Source organism: Raphanus sativus, chromosome 2, assembly GCF_000801105.2.
Source record: "Raphanus sativus cultivar WK10039 chromosome 2, ASM80110v3, whole genome shotgun sequence".
Lineage (NCBI taxonomy): Eukaryota > Viridiplantae > Streptophyta > Magnoliopsida > Brassicales > Brassicaceae > Raphanus > Raphanus sativus.
This window is the reverse complement of record NC_079512.1, coordinates 30,118,318-30,133,561: the sequence shown is the minus strand read 5'-3', so window position 1 is coordinate 30,133,561 and position 15,244 is coordinate 30,118,318. Positions and strand designations below refer to the sequence as shown.

Genomic DNA, 15,244 nt, shown 5'->3' with positions numbered 1-15,244 from the left:
TAACAATAATATAATGATGATTTTATCATGTGGTCATCAAACTGAGAAGAATCGAATGCAAATGAAACAAATTTGATCTCTCTTCATCTATATAATACCTTATCTTATTTTAAAATGTATTCTATTTTACACGAGAGTCTTTTTAACTTGTTCAACTCATCCTATGCCATCCTTTGCTCTCCTCTGATCTTCGTCCTGCCTTTCCCTCTGAGCTCCTTGACATCTTCACACTTTTTGAACTCGGTTTGCCTTTGCCTCCTGTAGTTGTTACAGTGCTTCTCCCTGATAAGCCCTCTTCTGCTGAATCCACCCTCTCAAACTTCTATGGAAGAAGACATCTCAAAAGTTTTAACTCTTTTCTCCTTTGTGAGCCAGTAACAAACAACTTGACCTCTTTGTTTCCCAAGGTTAAGAAGCAAAGTACCTTGGGTTTCATCTTGGCACAAGGGGTTAAGCATGGAAGTTAGTTGAGTCAGTTAGCCAGAGAGGTAACCTTAAGCTTAAAAGGATTTTTTAGGGGAAATATAGGCCGGTCTAGGAACAACTCCAGTAACTACTATCTCGGTTGTCTAATAGTTTCTGTTTCCATTTTGATCATCCATTCTTCTTGTAAACGATGAAATCAAGGGGGATTAATAAAAGATTACAATACTTTTTATGAATCTATCATTAGCCTATAGGACTTGAATCTTTGAGTATAATGAAGGGTTAACCGAGTTGTTACTCTTGGGAAGTTTATACAGGCACATATCAGAATAGAAAATCAACAAACTTATAATAGGAAATCAGACAGCCCTGATAGTAAATCAAACATCCAACCAATCTATGTGGTTGGCCTAGCCTTGAACTGGTTGCGCGGTTATGATAGTTGTGCGGCCTCTCATCATCACGCACCTAAGCAATACAAAAACAGTGTTACTAAAGATTTAATAATAATATGAAACAAACACTTAATAAAATCACTTACCTCTCTGTTCCTATGCAATGGTATAGGTATCAGACCTGTAAGCGCTTGAGATGGAACAATTACTTTTATTGACTGGTACTGCACTTTGATCTTACTGGCAACATAACAGTTGAGGTATGGGTCGTTCGAGACAATTACCAAAGCACCTCCAGATGGAACTGTGTTCGCGTGAGTCACTAACTTGAAAATCAGATGATGTAGAAGAAGTAATTTTAGTGCCCTCCGGATGATTTCCTTAACGCAAAAGAATAATAAGAATTAATAATAGGCCACATATCAATGATCTGAAAATAAATGAATTAGCTTACTGGGTTCAAGTTTGCATGGTCCGCATATCAATGGTCTTGGATCATATTGCCTCATCGTCTGACTAATTGCATCCACTGCCATCAAAATCTTCCTAGCCTCATACTTTTATCTCCTCCATCCTTGACTAGAAAAGAATGAATAAATCAGATGATGTAGAAGAAGTAATTTTAGTGCCTTCCGGATGATTTCCTTAACGCAGAAGAATAATAAGAATTAATAATAGGCCACTTATCAATGATCTGAAAATAAATGAATTAGCTTACTGGGTTCAAGAAGTAATTGCATCCACTGCCATCAAAATCTTCCTAGCCTCATACACTTAACGCGCTTGTGAATTTTAATGTTTCTAAATCTAGGAATACTTCGACGTTTAAGAGCTCTACACCAGTAGGTGGTTGTGCAACTTTTACATGGGTAGATACTCCCTTTCCGCTTGTGAATCCTTCTTCATCCACAAGTTGGCCCTTCTCGATGATCTCCCAGTACGAGTGACCTTTATTCCTCAAGATCTCAATCTACATAACATGTGAAACCAAAATTTAGTTTCCAAAATATCAATGGGAACTGAGGATATCGTTAACATGCTGCGAGCAGAAAGTGAATAAATGAACACGGGAAAGTATAAATAGCTTAATTTAGCTATATACAGAGAGAGAGAAAGAGATAGAAAACCTGGTGAACAGATTTTGTGCGCCAAACTCCATTAACCACTCTAACTTTTAACGTGAAAATTTCGTTGCGAAAAATCAATTCGCAAATAATAGCATATAGGTAAAAATCAAGATACCACCATCAAATAAAATAACTGATAATATATTAACTTCTAGGTGTTTTTCCCATATATGTGGGTTTAATAATTTTTACAAATATTTACATAATGATATATTATTAAATTGAAATACTATGATGATAAATTACTGTTCATACATTCACATATTTAATAATAAATTAAATAATTATATATATATATATGCAAAGTTTTTTATATAACTTAAATACTTTGTATTACATATAATAAACTTCAGAAATTTATATTTTTTAAAAAATATGTAAGATTATTATTTGGATAGAACAATATAAACTACTTTTATCTTATAATAATAATTAAACCACTAAAATTCGTTTTAAATATATGTAATTAATTTAATTATTCCTTAAAGGTGAATTAAGACTTTATAGCAACCATAAAATATATTGGATAACCAATTTAAACTTTTACATAATATATAAAGATTATATAGATATTATTTCCACATATATATAAAGAGTATATTTAAAAAAATATGATTTACAGTAAATAAATAATTTTACCAATGTTTTCAAATTGTCTTGTTTTAAAATAAATTATGATTTACAGTAAATAAATAATTTTACCAATGTTTTCAAAATGTTTAGGAGATCTCTTATGTTTTAAATATTTATATTCTTGTTTGCAAACTTGTATTTTGTATGTTTCTTATAAGACATTTAATCAAGTATTGATTTGGTACAACAACATAAACATGAGCTATTATGGTAAGTAAAATTGACAATGTTAGAAAACATATTTTAGAAAAACTACACATTAATAAATTTAAATAATAAAATTTATATGCTATCTACGAGTTTATATTAACAAAATCCAAAAATATATATAAACTTTAATACCAAAAATAGATATATTCCTTTAATGGCATATAAGAGAAGAATTTTATATAATATTAATAAGATAATATCAAATAGTTGTGTAGATTATAGTGATTATATTTTTTTAAATGTTTATTATCTGATATATAAATAATATATTAGATAAACACAAAATAAATACATGATTTCTTTTTTCAAAAACGTTTTCCCTTTATTTTTTGGATAATGTTTATAATACTAATTCAATAATTTATAATCATTTAAAAAATAAATTATATAAATATCCACTAAAATATTGAAAAATAAACAAAAATAACATAAATCATGGAGAAGCTGACAAATAAACAAAATCACTTCTCAAATATAATATTAATATTAAATAAATAAGATACTATCAAATAGTTGTGTAGATTATAATGATTATATTAAAAAAAATTGTTTATTATCTAAGATATAAATAATATGTTAGATAAACACAAAATAAATACATGAATTTTTTTTTTCCAAAACGTTTTCCCTTTATTTTTGAATAATGTTTATAATATTAATTCAATAATTTATAATCAGTTAAATAATAATTATATAATTATTCACTAAAATATTGATAAAAAACAAAAATAGCCTAAAATCATGGAGAAAATAACAAAAAAAGCAAAATTACTTGTCAAATAATAGTATAGATTTTAAGAGTCACAATATTTTTTAACAAAATCTATTCAAATTCTTGAAAGTGGAGTTGTTGGTTTGTGAGAGGAGAGTGTCCCACCACCACAAGATCTTGCTCTCACATACCAATTAGGAATTAAAGCTGGTTTAGTATATGATGTGATTAATTTTGATTGAACCGGTTTAGCCAACACTCCTCCACAACCTCTTCCCTCGTCAAATCCCAGCCCAATTCGTCATTTCTAAGGGGTAATTAGGCATTCTTTTGTGTTCCTCTGATACCCAATCATTGCTTCCCCACTCTAAAGGTGCAAGCTTTCAGTTTGCTTTCCTTTTCAAAGCATCGATACTGACATGATTAGGCTTTTGGGTTCTTCTTCGACTGCAATCCAGCATCACACCAAGTCGATCCCACTCTTAATAATCCGAAGATTCTCGCTTCCTTCAACGAGGAAAGACCCCGACCTCGAATCCGCTCTCTCGCGCAACAAGAGATGGATAGTCAACAGCCGCCTCAAAAACATCATCCTGAGATGTCCTAACCAGGTCGCACCGGTCAAGTTTCTACAGAAGAAGTTCAAAACTCTCGATCTCCAAGGGAAGGCCCTGAACTGGCTTAAGAAGTACCCTTGCTGTTTCGATGTCTATCTTGACGAAGATGAGTATTACTGTCGTTTGACGAAGCCCATGATGGCCCTCGTGGAAGAAGAGGAGCTTGTTAAAGAGGCCCAAGAGCCTGTGTTGGCGGATAGGCTTGCGAAGCTGCTTATGATGAGCGTTGACCAGCGTCTTAATGTGATGAAGCTTAATGAGTTGAAAAGGAGTTTTGGGTTTGGGGATGATTATGTTGTTAGGATTGTGGCCAAGTATGGGGATGTGTTTCGATTGGTGAATTATAGCGGTAGAAAGAGTTCTATGGAGATTGAGCTTTTGTCTTGGAAGCCTGAGCTGGCTGTTTCCGCTGTGGAAGCAGCAGCGGCGGGGAAGGGGAACGAGCCTAGCTTCTCTTGCTCTTTGCCCACCACGTGGACTAACCCGTGGGAGAGGTTCTTGGAGTTTAACGCGTCTCCTTACGTATCTCCGTATCGAGAACATGGGGAGGTTGTGGAGGGTGAGAAGGAGAGTGAGAAGAGAAGCGTTGGGATGGTGCACGAGCTGCTCTCGTTGACGCTGTGGAAGAAGCTGTCGATGGTGAAGCTGAGTCATTTCAAGAAGGAGTTTGGGTTGCCAGAGAAGCTAAACGGGTTGCTTCTGAAGCATCCGGGGATATTCTACGTTTCTAACAAGTATCAGGTTCACACTGTGCTTCTTAGGGAAGGGTACGATGGGTCGGAGTTGGTTCACAAGGACCCGCTCGTTGTTGTCAAGGATAAATTTGGGGAGCTGATGCAGCAGGGGTTGTATGAGTACAATCGGAGGAGGTATTTGGCTAATCTAGAGAAGAAGAGAGAGAAAGGTATTGAATTTGTGAAGTCTGTGGGGAGAAAGAGAGACAGGATTGACCATGGGGATGACGATGTTGATGAACAAGAGAACCGTGGGGATAGAGCAGGCGGTATGTTTGATCCAGAAGAAAGAAAAAGGTTCTATCAGATTCTCTTCAGTGACACCCAATAAGAGCATTTTGGTAAAGTTGAATACATCATGCGCTGAGAATAGTTTCACTGACTCTTGGGACAGACAGCTTGTTGTAGAGCGCATATTGGGATGTCCGTAGCTTACAGCAAAAGTACAATGTCTCAGAAATGACAAGCGTTCCCTAATGTCTCAGATATGACAAGCGTTCCCTAAAGATCATTATCTCCTTTGGAAATTCCACGATAAAGAGGGAAGAGTTGGCTGAGTTAAATGTTTTCTCCTCTAAGAATAGTGTCTGGGAAGTGTGTTTATACCTCGTGAACGTGGTCCAGTAACTCAGTGAAGACCTTTGCACGCACTTGAAACATGAACTGATTGAAAACGTACTATATTAGTTTGTATTGTTTGTTTTTGTTGATGTTTTTCTATGGTTGTAGAGGAAATGTTTTCCTTGACTTCATGTATTTTACCGAGTCGTATTCTTCCTTTGACTTCATCTTTTGGTTGAATGCACTAAGATTAAAAAATGTATATTTTCTAAAAAACATTTTTAAAAATATAATTTTAAAATCATTCAAACAAATATAAAAAGACTATAAATTTTATTGGTTGAACGATTTCTAATAAATCTAAAGTTTAATTTTAGAACTTTAAAACATCTTATACTTTAAAATAATATAAACCTTTTATAATTTGGAATAGAGGGAATACTAAATTGAACGGTTGACAAAATTCGAATACACACACACAAAACGGTTAAAATCATTTTTAGCCCATCACAGGCCCAACACAAATGGAAAAGTCCACTTTAGGTAGAAACAAAGAACCAAATTTGAAAATTTGAAGAGAGAGAGTGGGTAACACTAGAAGCCAAATATTCCCTCTGCTTCTTCGTCTTCCCACAAATTCAAAATCACACACACACACACAGATCCTCCTTCCCTTGTAACTACAACCTTCTTCTTCGAGCCTCCCTACCCCAGAAAAAAATGGCAGCTCGATACAACAACTCTTACGATTCAAGATCATCCGTAACTTCCTCAATCCAATCGGATCCGTCTTCCTCCGCCGAATTCAAATCCAACAAGGCCATCGTCAGATCCAAACCTTCCTACTTAACCAAAACAGCTAAACCGGACACTAATCCTGGAAACCTCACCTGTATGATGATGAAGAAGCTCATGGACATGAAGAAATCTAATCCCAAGAGTAAAAGGGTCGAGCTTTTGATTCCCCACGAACTCAAGAAACTCGATGCTGTTCGAGGAGGAGGAGGAGGAGGAGGAGGGAAGAGTGCATTGGGAACGCTGCAGAGGAAGCTGTTCGGGAAGGAGAAGGAAAAGGTGAAGGCTTTGACTGAGGTTAAAGGGAACAATACGAGGACTCTCTCTATGGTTCTGAGAAGCGAGAGGGAGCTCCTGAGCATGAACAAGGACCAGGAGATTGAAATCTCTGAGCTTAAGTTTCAGCTTGAAGAGAAGAATCGAGAAGTAATAGCTTTACTGATTAGTATTAATGGGTTCGCAACATAATCGATTAGTATTTTGGATTTTTGGATAAAGTTTAGATTTTTTTTGGGCAGGTGGAGAAGTTGAAGGATCTGTGTCTGAAGCAAAGGGAGGAGATAAAGTCGCTGAAAAGCGCGGTTCTGTTTCCAGATGGGATGAACAGCGAAATGCGGGAGCTGAATGAGGCGAGGCAGATCATCCCTAACCTTCAAAAGCAGGTTCTTTCACTCAATGGCCAGCTCCAATGCATTGCTCAAGACCTTGCCGAGGTACTTTTACTTCTGCTGCTCTTTGATGCTCTTTGATTTGTTGATGTCCTGTGTTGTAGCGAGCCTATGGGACTTTGAATCTTGAGTATAATTAATGGTTAACTCTTGGGAAGTATTTAGTATAGTTACTACTGTCTGATATAATAAACACAATTGGGTTCTTTCTTATCAGGTGAAGGCGAACAAGTACATATCAGAAAGCTGTTACTGGCAAGCACAGACGTCTTCCTATGATTCTCTGGTAAGCAAAATAAATTAGGATCAAAAGTAGGGGACTTTGAAGAGTCTTAATTAGGAAACAGCAAACTTATACTGGTGCAATGGTCTCGTTATATTATTGAATTCATAACAGGAATTCAGCTCAGGCAGCCCTGATAGATTGGCTCTGGAAGATCTGAATCCATGCTTAACCCCTTACGCCAAGACGAAGCCCAAGGTACTTACTTGCTTCTTAACCTTGAGAAACAAAGAGGTCAAGTTGTTGGTTACTGGCTTACAAGAGAGACAATACTTAAAAACTTTTGATATGTCTTCTTGCACAGGAGTTTGAGAGGGTGGATTCAGCAGAAGAGAGCTTATCAGGGAGAAGCACTGTAACAAATACAGGAGGTAAAGGCAAATCGAGTTCAAAAAGTGTGAAGATGTCAAGGAGCTCAGAGGGAAAGGCAGGACGGAGACTAGAGGAGAGCAAAGGATGGCATAGGGGTGGGAGAATGTTTTGAGGTCAAACAAAAGTGCATCAAAATGTAAGCTTGCACCTTCTTCCACTTTGGTATATGTTACGTCTCTTGCTCTCATTCTCAGAGGGTATTATGGTTTTGGTAGAATCATGTGTAGACATGATCCAAGTATTGAGTTGAACAAGCTAAAAAAAAACTGTTGTAAAATAGAATACATATTTTTTAAATAAGATATAAGGTATTAATGATGTATTATATATGAAGAGATATCAGATTTGTTTTATTTGCATTCGGTTCTTCTCAATTTGATGACCACATGATAAAACCATCATTAGTATGTTGTTAATATACAAGTTTTATAATAAAAAGGTTCTACTGTTTTACCAATTATCTTATTTTTTTTATACAGCTAACAATGACATTTACCTAAGTAACAACTGCTCCAATACGAGTATACAATTTTACATAACTTAAATATGAGGATTAGATAAGAGGAATATTGTTAATTTGCCAGGTTCTGGTCAAATGTTGATCCCATGCTTTATCGTTAGAACATAGATATTTTTAAAGAAGAATGGTATCCATTGATGATTGACAGTTATTACGTCTCTGGCTCCTACGTAAGCGTTTCTTGTTTGAACAACGTCAGCCTTTCTTTCTTGATTACAGTTTCACAGAAGTTGCCTTTGTGCCAACAATTTACATTTGTTTTTTCTCTTGGCTTTAGTCTTTCTTTATAGGACAAAAAAGAGGGATTGGCAAAGCGAATAAATAAAGTAGTCATGTTCTTCTGTCCATCCAGAGTTATGATAATTATAATACTTGTAAAACGGAGTTGCAATATTCCTCTTAGAAACTTCAAACTATAGCTGAATACTATTAGACAGAGGAGGCAACTGATTTTTAAGTTGTTTTTAATGGAACATTATTAGTTATTTTATTTGCAAAACCTCAAGCTGTTCAAGTTTTGTCGGAAGGAAATGTTGTGTCCTAAATAAATGACGAGACAGAGTGGTATAGGAGATAGCATTTCTAGAAAAATAGGACCGACAAATCATACTTTTCTACCACATCCCTCTTCTTCTTTTTTTTTTACTTTTTTTTACCTTTCTATCTTCTCTGAAAACGCGAAAAGGAAAAAAGAAAACGTGTTAATTTAAAGATTTGTTTCTCTAGTTAGTCATGTTGTTTCTGTTTCTTCAGCCTTCCAAGATACAATCTGTGGGCATAGTTTTGCCATGCAAATCACATTTTTGTAGCCAAACATCTCTTTACAATATTAACTACAAAAAACATAATTGGAAAAGGACAGGTGTCAGAGAGTGAGAGGAGATTAGGAGGTTCCACGAATGTCCTTAATATCTAGGCCCTGGATTTTTCCTCCTACGTGATATGTGATGTAACGCAAACGCGTTCTCTCTCTCTTTCCTCTTATACCCTTCACGTGACTCTCCTTTTTACTATTTTGCCATCCGACCTCCGTACAAGGTTTTACAAATTCTATGCGCCTCCATGTGTTCTGAAAATGTAGAACATGGAGATGTAACAAAAGTCTGCCCGTTGAAAATTCGTATCTGGGAGAAAGACAAGAATTACAAAGACCAGAGCAAATCTGCGAACGGTGAAAATAACCAATGGCTATTTGTTTTTCTTGAGTATAATAATCTAAATATATGCAACATTACGGCCTATGCATACATCTTTACGAAGATTTCAAAACACATTCGTTTTTATGATCTTTTCCACTCTTCTAACAACAAATCTGAAGATTACAGAATTGTACAATGGATTGGAACTTAAATAGCTCGACAAGTGTATAGGGATAGCTAACTAGTTACTATTCATATGGAAAAGTATTCAGAGTCGCAAGTTTGAACTTCTGCTGTAGAAAATGTGACACTCACTATTTTACATGTTTTTTTGTGTCTGTCCCGAACTACTGCATATAATCTAGGTCATGAATTTCTTAATAATACCAAACACAAAAACATCTTTATCGATTGTCAACAACTTTTCATTAGAGATACATAAAACTCTCGATAAGATCACAAGAGAGCATACCAAGCGAGCACATATTTGTTTCTCATAGACGATATTGACAAGTTAAGAGAGCATTATGTATAAAAATGACCAATTAGTCTTCAACACAAATTTCAACGGCCGATTTTGGTTTTACTATATATACAAACAAAAAGCATAAAGATAAATTAAAAGTATACGACTTCGGTACCTTATTTTTTGCTAAAATAAATTAAAAGTATACGACTTCGGTACCTTATGAGTACTATATTCTTACACGCTCATGGCAATGTATGTAGTTTTTCTTCTCAGACGTCACATTTGTTTTGGTATCCACAAGCTTGGTATGAACCATTTTCTTTAGTTATAAAAGTAGCGTGTTTGTTTGGAGCTCTATGTAGTTTTATACTTTTATGATATCATAGACGAAAGATTTCCCCGAATTCATATATTTTAATTTAAATCTCGAAACATTTTTGTATAAATATATAGAATATTCATAAATGTCTCAGATTTGACCCAAAAATGTCAATCAATTAGCTAATGGGACGAATCTACACCTGCATATGGGATGAAGTTCTGAGCCTACTATCGACTAGCACAGTTTCAGGTACTAAACAGTTTATGCCGAGGTATGTTTTCCAAGTTGCGGTTCACACGACTTGGATGGAGAAGAACGGTAGAAGGCATGACACGATTCAGCGGCTTCTAGCGATATTAACTCTGATCCGTTATTCAATTTGATTCAATTTAAAAATGTTAGAAAATCCGTAAAATTTCGAATCAAATGGTAAAATGTGGTATACTTAAATCTAAATAAATCACAATTATTATTTTTCGGACTATCCAATCCGTGTATTTACAAAAATATAATGTAGTTGTGTATAGAATTATTATATCTATACATATTTTATGATACAATTTTGTTAATTTTTATTTTAAGTTTTTCTTTAAAAAAATTGATCTGGTTATTGCATATCTAATTAATTTATTATATTGAGTCAAGTGTTGACATATAAGTTTTTTTATTAGGCATGTTAGTATGATATTTATTATTTTATTCTAAATTGGTATTTTTTAAAGATGATCTAATTGCATGTTGTATATTATTTTCTTTAAAAAATATATTGATAGATTAAATTACATAATCCATGAATATTTTAAAAAATTTCGGATATCCGAAAGTCGAGATATCTAAAATTGTCTAGATAGAAGCAAACCAACAAACTGATCACGAATACTACTCCATATTCCAAACTCGGTGCCCATGCGTACATGCTATTATGTTTCCATATTCCAAACACAACATTTTGTCATGCTACATTTTACTATAATTAACTTTATCTGAGGGTGTTAAACCTAAGAGATAAAAAAATGCGATCTCTATATCATTAAATTCAGTATTTTTGGCTATTAATGAAAACTATAGGAGAAAAATAAGTAATCATGACAAGCGTAATTAATGAAGAAACAGTGGATAGCTAGCTACAAACTGCCGTCCAAAAGTCAAAGGTCATAGTGGCATCTTAAGTAAATAAATGGAACAGAAAGGGTATTTAATAGGTCCATGACAATTTATATCCTCTTCTTCTTTCTTCTTCCTCAACAAGCTTTGATTTTTGACTCTTCAAAGCAATCTCTCTGTCCCCTTCTAACAATCTCCTCCCCAATCAGACAAAAATCCATCCAGTCTATCTCTCCTTAAGGTTAGATTCCCTGATGATCTATGCACACTCCTTTCTCTTTTATTTCTCATCTCAAACTATTAAGTTCAATTTGTTTCTGTATTTTTTTAAAAAAAAATTGCTCGTTTTGTTGTTTCTTTAGGCCTTTGATCATGAAGGGTTTTTGAATCTTAGTTCTGATGGTTATTTATTTCTGATTGTTGGGTTTGAAGGATGTGACTCGTTTATACACAGAAGTCAATATCAATTTGTCTATGTCTTGTGTTGTGTTGGTTAAAGTATAAAACTTTTTTTTTTGCTGATGAATGTGTAAAATCATGATTTTTAAACCTGAATTTGATTATTTTCAATACAATAGTTGAACCCCTGATTTAGGGTTTGACTCTAACACCTTTTGAACAGATTTGGTTTCTGTAGAGAGATAGAGAGTGTAAAGCTTCTATTTTTTTTTGGTAACGTGAATCTTATGCAGTTAGCAAAGAACGGATCTTTGTTCCTGAAAGATGTTAGATCTTTTTTTTACCCCTCCCTATGATTTGATTGCGACTCGTGAGCAGACATCGAAGGGGATGTGAGTACTTTTTTTGTCGCATAGTTTGAGTTTGTTTGGAGATGACGCTTTTTTTGGGAACTAGACTCTGTTTTTCACTTCTACGGACAAACCTAAAGTTTCTGTCTTTAAGTTGCTTTTACTCTGTTAGTAGCTCACTTGTCCACTTCTCTGACAGGTTCTGTTCCAACAAAAGAGAGCTACATTAAGATAAAGACAATCGATCAGACGGTGAAATGCAAACGTCTCAGAAACATCACAGTGCGGCTGGACTGCACATGCTGTATCCTCAAGTCCACTGTTCACCTCAGTTCCAAGTCATAGACAATAATAATAAGAAGAAGAATAAGAATAATGCCTTCTCTGACACCACCCCATCCAAAGAAAGCTTCTTCACTCTCGAATCCTCCACTGCTTCTGTTGGTCCTCTTCCTTCTTACGAGTCCCCTTCCGTGAGCATCACGTCTGGTCCAAGCCAGTTTTCTCCTCAGGCCTCTCACTCTCACTCTCACTCCTGCATCTCCTCCGACCTCCTCCATCCTTCCCCTGAAAACATGTACGGATCTCCCTTGAGCGGCGCGTCTTCTTCTCACGTCTACGACGAAGCCGGGTTCAAGAGCAAGATCCGGGAACTCGAGGTCTCGCTGCTGAGCGGTGATCCCAAAGTCGAAGAGTACTCAGGCTTCAGCCCCGCTGCTGGGAAGTCGTGGAACTGGGAGGAGCTCTTGGCGTTGACTCCGCAGCTGGACTTGAAAGAGGTGCTCGTGGAAGCTGCCAGAGCGGTCGACGAAGGTGACGTGGCTACAGCGTGTGGGTTCATCGACGTTCTGGAGCAGATGGTGTCTGTCTCGGGGAGTCCGATCCAACGGCTAGGCACTTACATGGCGGAAGGGCTTAGGGCGAGGCTTCAAGGCACCGGTGGCAATATCTACAGAGCGTTGAAATGCAACGAACCGACGGGGAGGGAGCTCATGTCTTACATGGGAGTTCTCTACGAGATCTGCCCTTACTGGAAGTTCGCGTACACGGCTGCGAACGCCGCCATCTTGGAAGCTGTGGCTGGGGAGAAGAGAGTCCACATCATCGATTTCCAGATCGCTCAGGGGTCGCAGTACATGTTTCTCATCAACGAGCTCGCTAAACGCCCCGGTGGACCGCCTTTGCTACGTGTTACCGGTGTGGATGATTCGCAGTCAAGGTTTGCTCGTGGTGGAGGGCTTAACTTGGTAGGTGAGAAGCTCGCAAACATGGCGCAGTCGTGCGGTGTACCGTTTCAGTTCCACGATGCGATCATGGAAGGATGCAAGGTGCAGAGGGAGCACCTCGGGGTGGAGCCTGGCTTTGCGGTCGTTGTGAACTTCCCTTACGTGCTGCACCACATGCCTGACGAGAGCGTGAGCGTCGAGAATCACAGAGACAGGCTGCTCCATCTGATCAAGAGCCTTGGACCGAGACTCGTGACGCTAGTGGAGCAAGAGTCCAACACCAACACTTCTCCCTTCCTCTCGAGGTTCGTGGAGACGCTGGATTACTACACGGCGATGTTCGAGTCGATAGATGCGGCGAGGCCGAGGGATGATAAGCAGAGGATCAGCGCGGAGCAGCACTGTGTGGCGAGAGACATAGTGAACATGATAGCGTGCGAGGAAGGGGAGAGAGTTGAGAGACACGAGGTGCTTGGGAAGTGGAGGGTGAGGATGATGATGGCTGGGTTCATGGGCTGGCCGGTCGTCTCATCGGCAGCTTTTCCAGCGAGTGAGATGCTTAAAGGTTATGACGAAAACTATAAGCTAGGAGAAAGTGAAGGAGCGCTGTATCTCTTCTGGAAGAGGAGACCCATGGCTACATGTTCCGCCTGGAAACCAAACCCAAACCACTTTATGTAAGGACATGGTGGTTAACTGACAGTGAATGAAGAACAAGAGCAAACAAAACACACATCTGTCGCATGTAAAGTTTTGAGGATGTGCAATGTTGTTTTTAAGTTGTAACAAAAACTATATAAGTCAACTAGTTATATATATTTGTATACAAAGTAAACCTGGTGGTGGTTGTTTTTATTTCTACAGTAAATTAGCTTTTGTTGTGGGATTGGGTGCTAAACCAAAGCTTGAATTAAACCATTGTTCAATAATGTTCTGTAGAGTCAAGTGGCGGCTGAACCAAAAGGTTATGAAGTTGAAAAATAATATTAAGACAAAATCTACAGGTCAGATTATGTACTGTCTGATAAGCCTCAAAAGGATTTCACCAACCCACAAAACCAAAGGTACAGGTCATCACCTCACATTTATTCTTTTACTTTTATAAGGTTTAAGCTGCCTTTAATTTTCTCCATATAATAATAACAAGTATATAATTCTTTGCTAAGTGTTGTTTGTCTAATGCTCTTATCATTGAATCATCCAATAAGTTCAATAACAAAACCATAAGTCCTGGAAGCAAAGAAGAGAGCAGTTGTAGTTATTTGAAAATACATTTTGTATTTATTTATTCAAAGAGAGATATTGAGTGACTTCCACTAATACAAGGAAACCTTGGTTTGTGCAATGTTTTGCGGTTAAGCTATGAATTGCTGAGGCAACACCTTTTCACCCTATTGCTGTCAGTCTTCCAAGTTTCAGCCTTTCTCACTCTTTCTTGCAATCAAACTACAAACTCACTTGGAATTATAATATATGGTTTTCATTCAAAACAATCATAATTGTTATCTGTTGTTACCTACATTCATAGAGCCTTATCAAAAACTAATAAAAGATAAGAGGATTACAAGAGAATATGATTTTTAGTTTATAAAAACAGAGAGAGAAAGAAAGGGTTTTCACCTAATGAAATACTCCAATCGTTTGAATAATAAACTACAAACTCTCTTGGATAATATATACTTTTTTTTTTCATTCAAAACTACCATAATTGTTATCTGTTGTTACCTACATTCAAGATAAGAGGATTACAAGAGAATATGATTTTTAGTTTATAAATAAAAAAGAGAGAAAGAAAGGGTTTTCACCTAATGAAATACTCCAATCATTTGAATTATCTTTATCCTCATGATTAGTGTCTTTATATCTGTCAATATGCTGCCTCTTCTTCCAACTCCTTTTGGATTATTCTCTGCTTCTCTTGCTTTACACATATATAATTTCCATTTGAGGCAGAACCATATTTTCATTTTTTATTTTATTGTCAAACCGTGTCCCTTTAAATAAAATAAAATAAAATCATCTTGCCTTAACTTTGGGACATGAAACATATGGGCTAGCCGGTAACTATGATGATGGAGCAAATCTAAAGGACATTAACTGATAACCATTCATTTACCTGAGGATTAGTGTAATGCATAGTGAAAACTCTATGTAACTGAAGGAGTCAAATAAAAGTAATAAT

The 15,244-nt window shown here is 36.4% G+C and overlaps 3 protein-coding genes across 4 annotated transcripts; all 3 read left to right on the top strand.

The window, feature by feature from the left end:
* Positions 1-3,765: 3,765 nt before the first annotated feature.
* LOC108816695 (protein WHAT'S THIS FACTOR 1 homolog, chloroplastic) lies at positions 3,766-5,642 on the top strand. The gene has a single exon (XM_018589267.2). The coding sequence runs from the start codon at positions 3,923-3,925 to the stop codon at positions 5,183-5,185; it is 1,263 nt and encodes a 420-aa protein (XP_018444769.1). The 5' UTR covers positions 3,766-3,922; the 3' UTR covers positions 5,186-5,642.
* A 363-nt stretch (positions 5,643-6,005) lies between these two features.
* Positions 6,006-7,855, top strand: LOC108816705 (uncharacterized). The gene is made up of 5 exons (XM_018589276.2): positions 6,006-6,636; positions 6,729-6,923; positions 7,096-7,164; positions 7,276-7,359; positions 7,466-7,855. The coding sequence occupies exons 1-5, from the start codon at positions 6,136-6,138 to the stop codon at positions 7,643-7,645; spliced, it is 1,029 nt and encodes a 342-aa protein (XP_018444778.2). The 5' UTR covers positions 6,006-6,135; the 3' UTR covers positions 7,646-7,855.
* A 3,355-nt stretch (positions 7,856-11,210) lies between these two features.
* On the top strand, positions 11,211-13,948 carry LOC108842970 (scarecrow-like protein 13). Of its 2 annotated transcripts, none has more exons than XM_057003030.1 (2): positions 11,211-11,328; positions 12,036-13,948. In XM_057003030.1, exon 2 carries the CDS (start codon positions 12,094-12,096, stop codon positions 13,741-13,743), a length of 1,650 nt encoding a protein of 549 aa, XP_056859010.1. In that variant the 5' UTR covers positions 11,211-11,328; positions 12,036-12,093; the 3' UTR covers positions 13,744-13,948. The 2 variants fall into 2 exon arrangements, with proteins under 2 accessions (XP_056859010.1, XP_056859012.1); XM_057003032.1 differs by lacking the exon at positions 11,211-11,328 and adding an exon at positions 11,783-11,878.
* The last annotated feature ends 1,296 nt before the right edge of the window (positions 13,949-15,244 follow it).